This window comes from Drosophila busckii, chromosome 2L, assembly GCF_011750605.1.
Source record: "Drosophila busckii strain San Diego stock center, stock number 13000-0081.31 chromosome 2L, ASM1175060v1, whole genome shotgun sequence".
NCBI lineage: Eukaryota > Metazoa > Arthropoda > Insecta > Diptera > Drosophilidae > Drosophila > Drosophila busckii.
The window spans coordinates 14,556,912-14,565,857 of record NC_046604.1 but is presented as its reverse complement, the minus strand read 5'-3'; the positions used below and the strand labels follow the sequence as shown (position 1 = coordinate 14,565,857).

The 8,946-nt window shown below is 45.2% G+C and overlaps 3 protein-coding genes across 3 annotated transcripts; all 3 read left to right on the top strand.

The window, feature by feature from the left end:
• The first annotated feature begins 1,018 nt into the window (after positions 1-1,018).
• On the top strand, positions 1,019-2,878 carry LOC108603428 (cytosolic non-specific dipeptidase-like). The gene has a single exon (XM_017992288.1). The coding sequence runs from the start codon at positions 1,019-1,021 to the stop codon at positions 2,876-2,878; it is 1,860 nt and encodes a 619-aa protein (XP_017847777.1).
• A 181-nt stretch (positions 2,879-3,059) lies between these two features.
• LOC108603503 (cytosolic non-specific dipeptidase-like) lies at positions 3,060-4,829 on the top strand. The gene has a single exon (XM_017992419.1). The coding sequence runs from the start codon at positions 3,060-3,062 to the stop codon at positions 4,827-4,829; it is 1,770 nt and encodes a 589-aa protein (XP_017847908.1).
• A 669-nt stretch (positions 4,830-5,498) lies between these two features.
• LOC108597314 (medium-chain acyl-CoA ligase ACSF2, mitochondrial) lies at positions 5,499-8,512 on the top strand. The gene is made up of 3 exons (XM_017983805.1): positions 5,499-5,712; positions 6,487-7,948; positions 8,008-8,512. The coding sequence occupies exons 1-3, from the start codon at positions 5,636-5,638 to the stop codon at positions 8,260-8,262; spliced, it is 1,794 nt and encodes a 597-aa protein (XP_017839294.1). The 5' UTR covers positions 5,499-5,635; the 3' UTR covers positions 8,263-8,512.
• Positions 8,513-8,946: the final 434 nt, after the last annotated feature.

Sequence of the window (8,946 nt, the reverse complement as noted above, 5' to 3'; positions counted from 1 at the left end):
CAACATTAGCAACAACAACACATCCGCTTGCTATTATTATGCTTCGCTTTCTTCACTTTTACTACACACACACACACTAAGACACACACATACACACAACGTTTGTTTTTATGGTTTTGGTTTATTTTTTGTTTCTGCTGGTTGCGTGTGCGTTTCACTTTAATGCCAACTGCTTTATTGCTTTAGTGCCTACTACTGCTACTCTCTCGGCCAAGTTTACTTAGCTGGGCTCCTCCAATACAAAAACAACCGTTCGCCACGAGCGTCTGCAAGTTTCTGATTTGCCAACACGGCAATTTCAAGCAAATATACTTCAATTGGCAGCCAGGCAGGCAGCACCTTGGCAACCTAACGAAGCGACCGAAAGTTGGAGACGCCTCCACACATACAAATTGGCGCCCTCAGCGGCGCACGCGTTTGTTTACAATTGTTGATTCAGCCACGAAGTTGAACTCGCTGGCACATCTGAACCAATTTTTGGCGCCAAAAAGCCGCGTCTACGCTCCCATTGAGCGTTGCCTAACGGTTTCGTTCAGTTTGAGAGATGTGCAACGCTTCAAAATTGCAAATTGCTCGATAACATTTTTTACACTATGATACAAATATATTTACTTTGCTGCTTGCAGTTCGTTCGTGTTGAAATTCACAACTAAATAAGCCAAGTCTTAATATTCTCTTCTTCTATTCCCATCACGTTGCTCAACTAATTCTTAAATAACCAGATTTTGATCGAAATTGATTGCATTTATAGCCAAAATTTATTCCATCACGCTGCTCAATTATTTCTTAAAAAACCAGTCTAGTTATTTATAAATCATTTTTGCATATATATTCAAAACTAACTGTTAAGACTTATAACCAGTTTTGTCTGGAAATTTGCATTTATAAGCAAAAACTTAATTGCTAACAAATTATTTAAACATGCTGTACTCAATTAATTGCTAAGTAGACAGCTATGTATACAAATTTGCATTTCTAATCAAAATTAATTGTTGAAAAATACAAAAAAAAAAGTTAGATGGCAATTAAAACCAGCAAGAGTCAAACAAGTCAATTGAGTTTGCGTTCGCGCAGACGCTCACGCACCTCCATAAGCTTTAAGGACTTGGAGGACAATGAAAACTATGAGCCGCCAACAGCGTGCAAGTGTCCCAATTGTCCCATAAAGAATCGACGCAAGCTAAGCGAAGAGCAAAAATATATTGTGGATTTAAATATGCGTAAGGTGTACGTAGCCATTGATGAGCGATCGGAGGAATCGCTGGAGGAGCTGGCACAGCTGCTGAGATTTCAAACAGTTTCAGTTGAGCCGGAGCAGATGCCGCAGAGCTGGCTGGCACTCGATTGGTTTGCTGAGCGGCTGGAGCGACTGAAGTTCTATACATCGGAGTATGTGCTGCAGAAAGGAGAGCTAAACTGCTTTGATGAGAAGAGCAAGCCCAAAGCGCTGTTTGCCAGCTACTTTAGCTCGCCTTCCAGGCACACGCTTTTCATATATGCGCACTTGGATGTGGTGCCGGCGCCAGCGGAGGGCTGGCTGAACGATCCTTTCGAGCTGTATACAGTGGAGGGTTTGCTCTATGGACGTGGCGTGTGCGGTGGCAAGGGCATGGCCATAGGCTGGCTGCAGGCCATCACTGCCACACTGAAGCTGCATGGAGATTTGCCAGTGAATATAAAAATTGTTATCGATATGATGCATGAGGTGGGCAGCGTGGGGCTGGATGAGTTGATTAGCGCCAAGTCCGAGTGGTTTCTGGATGTGGACTACATGATATTCGATAACAATAGCTGGCTGAATAATGAAACGCCCATTGTCAGCTGCAGCTTGAGTGGTTGGGCCTACTTTGGGCTGGAGCTTACCGGCGCTAATAAGAGCCTGGAGGGCGGACTTATGGGCGGTCTGATGTATGAGCCCATGACGGACATGTGTCATCTGCTGAACAGTCTGGTGAGCAAGTATCAAGAGCCAGCTATGACCACTATAAACGACTATGTGCGCAAGGTGTCCTTGCCCGAGTGGATGCTGCTGCAACGCGCCGACTTTAGTCTCTACAACTATAAGGAGGATCTCAAGATACGCAAGCTGCGCGGCGAGGAAACCCGAACAGAGTTTCTAGCGAATCGCTGGTGTCGCTCCAATCTATGCATGCATGGCATTAAAGGCGCCTTCAGTCGCCCTGGCTGCAGTCAAATAATGCCCATGCAGCTTACGGGCAAGTTCTCCATCAAACTCGTGCCCGATCAGGATGTGGCCACAGTGCATTTCCAAGTGTCCGAATATTTGCATACCAAACGCAAAGATTTGCATATCAACACTTTGCTTAAGCTGCGCTTAATCGACAGCTGCGAAGTGGTGCACTGGAACATTGATGCGGCTAGAGTGCGCACGCTCAAGCGTGTGCTGAGCGATGTTTATCGCGCAGATCCAATTGTGACCACCAGCATTACCAGCTGCCTGCCCATTGCCAATGTGCTGCACAAAATGCTCAACAAGCCCATTATACTGGTGCCCTATACGCGTCGTCGCGACTATCACTGTCTGGTCAATGAGAATATCGAGGAGGAAAGTTTTCAAAAGCACATCAAAGTGTGCGCTGGTTTGATGTTTCAGCTGTCCAAGCAGCCAGTCAAATGCAAATGCGATGTGATCTGGGATCACTGCAGCAAACAGGGATTGGCTGAGCGGCTGGCCCAAGAGCGCAATCCAACGCCACCCAAGCGTAAGCTCTCAACTGTGCTGAAGCAAAGACTTACGGATCCTTTGCAGCGACCCAAGAAGCCCGTAAACAATCGCGTAGTAAATTGGCTCAAATCCATCAAATGGGGTAAATCAAAGACATTGAAAGTGACGCAATCGCGACATTCGATTGCTTAAGCTAATAAATGTGTAAGCAAATTGATTTTAATTTAAAACTAAGCACTAAGCATATAGAAGCATTATAGGATATGTAATTGATATGCCTCTTATATTTCTGCGCAATCGATCGCTTAAATTCTTTTAGCCTTTGCTTTTGCTTTCAACTTCAACACAAAATTTATTCATTTTGTTTGCCCAAATGATTTGCTGGGGTCAACGCGACTGCTGCGGCATCTTTGGGGGCCGCAAGAAATCCGATGATGGCTGCGAATGTTTGCCCAACAGCTGCATACGCGATTTAGCTCCAGAGTATCGCTCTGTAGTGTGCGAGCCAGAGCTGCACAATGTCTATGATAATCTGGACTTGAACAAAAGTGAGCATTTTGCAGAGCTGGACACAATGCTGCGGCTCAAAAGCATCTCCAGCGGCCTCAAGTATGAGCCACAAATCAAGCAGACTATGGACATATTAGCTGAGCGACTAAGCGAACTGGAGTTTAAAGTTGAAGTGTTGCAGATTGAGCCGCGCTGCAATGAGCCCAAGGGTTATGTCATATTTGCGGATTACTTTTCATCAATCAATAAGCATGTGGTGCTGGTGTATGGACAGGTGGATGTACCACAGGTAACTGAGGATGAGACATGGAGTGTCGAGCCTTTTCAGCTAACTAAGGAGCAGAACATGCTGTATGGCAAAGGCGTGGCAACGTCCAAAGGACCTTTGATGTGCTGGCTGCAGGCAGCAGCGTCTTGGCGTGCGGAGACCAACGATTTGCCCATTAATTTGCGTTTTGTTATAGAAACAAATTATCATAACAACAGTCGCGGCCTGCGTGAGTTGATAGCAGGCAGAGAAAAGTTCTTCAAGCCAGTGGATCTGTTGATATTTCACAACAACAACTGGATAAACGAGCGTGTGCCGCTGCTGACGACAAATCTGAATGGCTTCATCTACTTTGAGCTGGAGGTGCGAGCCAAGCAGAGTAGTGAGGGGCAGCAGCCGCATGAACTGCTGGGCGAGCTGTGTGCGCTGATGAATACGCTAACGGATGCCAAAGCGGGCGTGAGCATCAAACAGCTGCAGCGTCATGTGCTGCCGCTTAGCCCACACGACTGGCAGCTGCTCAACGAAACGGAGCTGGGCATGCAACAGTTGAAGCAAACATTTGGCATCAAGCGCTTGCCACACGAGCAAAGCAAGTGCGAGTATCTGAAGCACAAGTGGTGCCTGCCCAGCCTAACGATGCACGGCGTGCAATTTGCCACTCAGCGCAGTGTGTGCAACTTCCACACGCCACAACGTGCTGTAGCCACATTCACTGTCAAGCTGGTGCCGCAGCAGTCGCTGAAGTATGTGAAATATTTGGTGCGCGACTATTTGGATGCTGCCTATCGGCGACTGCGCTGCCAGCATGCTGCCTACTTGCGTGTGGCAAGTGAGCTCAAGCCGCTGCATACAGCACGCCACACCCCCTTCAATGCGGCAGCGCAGCGCGCCTATAACGAAATCTTTGATGTGCGCGCTGTCACCGCCGATGCCATCAGCGGCTGCTGCTCCATTATCAATGAACTACACAAACATTGCATGCCCAATGCTCAGATCATGGGCTTGCCCTTCTGCTCCATACAAACGCAGCCACAGCAGCCGGATGAGCAGCTGCCGCGACGCCACTATGAATACAATCTGGAGCTGCTGGTGAACTTCATCTATCAGCTGGCCATCATACCCGTCGACTGCAAGTGCAGCGTCATCAAGGACTTTTGCTACGAGCAGGGCAAGTCCACGGATCGCGACTATGCGCGCATGATGAGCATGCGTGTGGACAACACCAACACCAATGTGCTCTACGAGCTGGACGAGTTGGATGTGGAGCGAAACCATGATAAATCTGCTACTTCCGCTGCTAGAGTGGCGCCCAAGCAACGAATATCGCAAGTTGTTATAAGCGGAGGCGGCCCGCTCGACTAGCTGGCTATGGCTATTAAAATAATTGCGTCAATGCTCTACTTAATCAATCACTAACATTAATTGCTTGTCATGCAGCTGATTAGCTGTAAGGCATTTAGTGTTATTGCAAATTAAACGTTTGAATTTAAACGCGCTTATCAATAGCCTGTGCTAAATAGAAACTGCAGACGTTAGGCAGACACTAAATTCAAAAATGTGTGCACACATGCGTGCAGATAAGAAATCGTATGATTTTTTTTATTATGTTTGTCTTTAAACAATATCCGTGAGCAGCTAGCTACAGTTATTCTCTTTCATTAAAAGCTTTGCAGAGAGCGCAGCAGCAGCTTGCGCTCTCTCTCTCTATAAAAAGAGAGCAGCCCTTGCAAGCACAAACATGCAAAAACCCACAGCTGCTGCTCAGCTGTAGATTTCAACGATTAGCTCAACGCACGTGTTTTGTATAGAATATGAAAAACAAAATATAAACGTAGAGAACAAAACAAACTTGGCAATAAAGCGATCAAGCGCATATAACAAAAATAAAAGCAAACAAATGCTCGCTCACACACACACACACTCACGTACGTGCAGTTCAGCGAGATAACAAGAGCGTGAGCAGCGACGTCGCAGTCGACGCTGCTTAGCGGCTCGCCCGTCAGCTTTACCTTTCAGTATGTTATTAAACACGAACGCGTTTGTATGGCTAACAATTAAACAATATAAAAATAATTCAAGTGTGCGTTATTGAAGAGTTTTGCATTTGTCAAGGTGATGCGCAGTAATTAGACAAGGGAAAAAGCAAATATTTACTAATTGTGTTTAAAATGTTGAATGGAAAACTAAAATGTGTGACAACAAGTGTGCTGAGAAGAAAGACAGCGTTCCATAGAGCATTTAGCAGGTAAATGACAAGCTAAGAAGAAATCAAGGTCAAACGCACATTATGGTTTTGTAGATAAAAGTAAAATTTAAGACGCAATTGGATTCCATATTATATTCTAAGTCAGCATCAGCCACAATTCGAGTATTGCGTAATGCAAAGTTTATAATATTGGTCTTTGCCAAACAAACATACTTTTATAATTAAAAAGGCTGATAATAATATGTGCTTATGTATAATGACAAACAAAAAATGCTTAAGATCGCATTGTAGCAAAAATTCCACTCAAGAGAAATGCCAAAAATTTTCCATTAACAATTGGCCGCTATTAATTTGATAAAATGCCATAATTAGCTATTTGCAGTTTTTATTATAGCTTACTAATATACATGTGTTTGTTTACTACACATATATGTACATGCATACGCTTGCTTACAAAGTTATACGAATGCAAAAACAAAACATAAACAAACATAATTATAAAGCACGCGTGTTTGCCATAAGACAAAAGCTCATAAAGTTATTTTTAGTGCGCAATCTATCAAAAGCTGAGTGATATGCAGACATGAGCGTTTAGCTAAGGCCACACCCAAGCGCTTAGCAAAGACATCAGCCAACTTGGAATAGATAAAATTAGCAGTGACGGCAACCAAAACGAAACAATAGCTGGAGTTAAATAAAATAAGCAAACACAGCACAAACAAAACAATAAAAAAAGAGAAAATAAGCTATTAAATTAAAAAACGTTTTATTTATTTTTCGCACAATTTATTAATTATTTTGCTATTTTTGCAGCTTAAACATAATAGGCTCTGGCGATCAAAGCTATATACATCACATAGGCAAGGAGCCGCTAATTTATAGAAATGTGGGACAGCAACTGCAGCTCACTGCCAGCCAATACGGCAGCAACGAGGCCATTGTCTCTTGCCATGAGGACAAGCGCTATACGTTTCAGAATCTGCTAGTCGAAGTGGATCGCGTGGCGGCGGGCTTGCGTAAGCTGGGATTGCAGCGAGGTGATGCAGTGGGGCTCTGGTCACCCAACTATGTGCATTGGTATATATCGATGTTGGGCGCAGCGCGCGCAGGACTTGTCTCCGTGGGCATCAATCCAGCTTATCAAAATTCCGAAATGGAGTACTGTCTTAAGAAAGTGGACATCAAGGCTATTATAGCACCCGAATCATTCAAATCTACAAACTATTATGAAATACTACGCGATATATGTCCAGACATTGCGCACGCAGAGCCAGGCAGGATTAAGAGCGACAAGTTTCCACATTTGCGCGCTGTTATCATCAACAATGCAGCTAGCCAGGAGCGCTTGAAAGGAGCACTCAGCTTTAATGAGCTGCTGGATATGGGCAGCGCCGAGGAGCAAGCGCAAATAGGCAAACTGCAGCACACAATTCAACCAGAGAGTCCTTGCAATGTGCAATTCACCTCGGGCACCACTGGCAATCCCAAAGCAGCGCTGCTCTCCCACTTGAACTTTGTCAACAACGGAATGCACGTGGCCAACCGCAATGAGCTCGAGGGCGAACGCATTTGCGTGCAAGTGCCATTGTTCCATGCCTTTGGCGTGGGCATAACCATTATGGCGGCCATGTGCAAAGGCGCCGCAATGGTGCTGCCAGCCGCAGGATTTGCGCCCGCTGACTCACTGCAAGCGATTAGCAAGGAGCGCTGCACAGTTATACACGGCACGCCCACCATGTATGTGGATCTTATTGCTGCGCAGCGTGAGCTGGCAGTACCGCTGGGCAAGATTAAAAAGGCCATTACGGGTGGAGCAACAGTGTCGCCGCAGCTTATACTGGATGTGAAGCAGGTTTTGGGCGTGGAACGCATGCACAGCGTCTATGGACTGACGGAGACGACGGCAGTGGTGTTTCAATCGATACCAGGCGAAGCGGAAGATTGTGTCCTGGACAGCGTCGGGCATGTGACCGATCATATAGAGATTAAGGTCGTCAACGAGCAGGGCCATCTAGTGCCCTTTGGCCAGCCGGGTGAGCTTTGTGTGCGTGGCTATTTAACCATGCTGGGCTATCATGGTGATGCGGAGAAGACAGAAGAGATTTATGGCTCAGACAAATGGCTGCATACGGGCGATAAGTTTATACTGGATCGCAATGGCTATGGACGCATTGTAGGCCGTATCAAGGACATGATCATACGCGGCGGTGAAAACATATTCCCCAAAGAGGTTGAAGACTTTCTCAACGGCCATCCACAGGTGGTTGAAGCTCATGTAAGTGCAGCCAACTTGCTATTGTTGCTCCATTTTTAATGACTGCCATTCTTTTTCAGGTTATTGGCGTGCCCGACGAGCGTTTGGGCGAGGAGCTCTGTGCCTTTGTGCGTCTGGAAGCTGGTGTCGATCCCAAGACGTTCACTCGCGACTCCTTGAAGGCGTACAGCAAAGGCAAGATCGCCCACTTCAAAGTGCCATTCTATGTGGTGCCTGTTGATTCATTCCCCAAAACCACATCCGGCAAGGTCCAGAAGTTCAAGTTACTACCTCAATACACCGACAAAATCAACACTCAAGCACTTAATGCTTAAATCAACTTAGTTTTATTGTATTTTGTATAATATTTGTAAGCTGAAAATATTTGTTTTATATTCGTTAATTTATATATAAACAAATATATCTGCGTTGACTGCAGAACGATTTTAATGTAAATACCAATTTTATGCTCATATTCCTACCAATTGTATGTATTTTTGTTATCCTGTGCATCCAATCTATCGATTGCCAAACCAGGATATCCAGGATTGTATCAATAAATTTTCCAGCAAGTTCGTTGCTTAAGTCTTTCTTGTTTACATTTTGTATGGGCAAATTTCATGGTTTTTTAGCTCCTGCTCCTCCGTTGTCCTTTCGATTCAAAAAGGATGTCCATTTTCGGAATCCTTGGCATCGAATCTATCGAACTGCATACCAGGATATCCTGGATTGGACAAAAAAAATGTTGCGAAAAAATTTGCAGGGGGTTAGTCGCAAAAAGTGGCCCAAAAACACAAATTGTCCTTTTTCTCAGAAACTGCAAGGACTACAAGGATGTCCTTTGGTGTCCAAGTAGTGCTCCTTGAGAGCTTTCAGAATAAGGCATTTCGAGAACTGGTCCAGGTTCTGATTTCCCGCATGTCAAAATGATGCAACCCACTATAAAAATCGGATTGTGGAACGCACGGGGACTAGCTAAGGGCTCTGAAGAGCTCCGCCTATTCCTCAGTGCACATAAT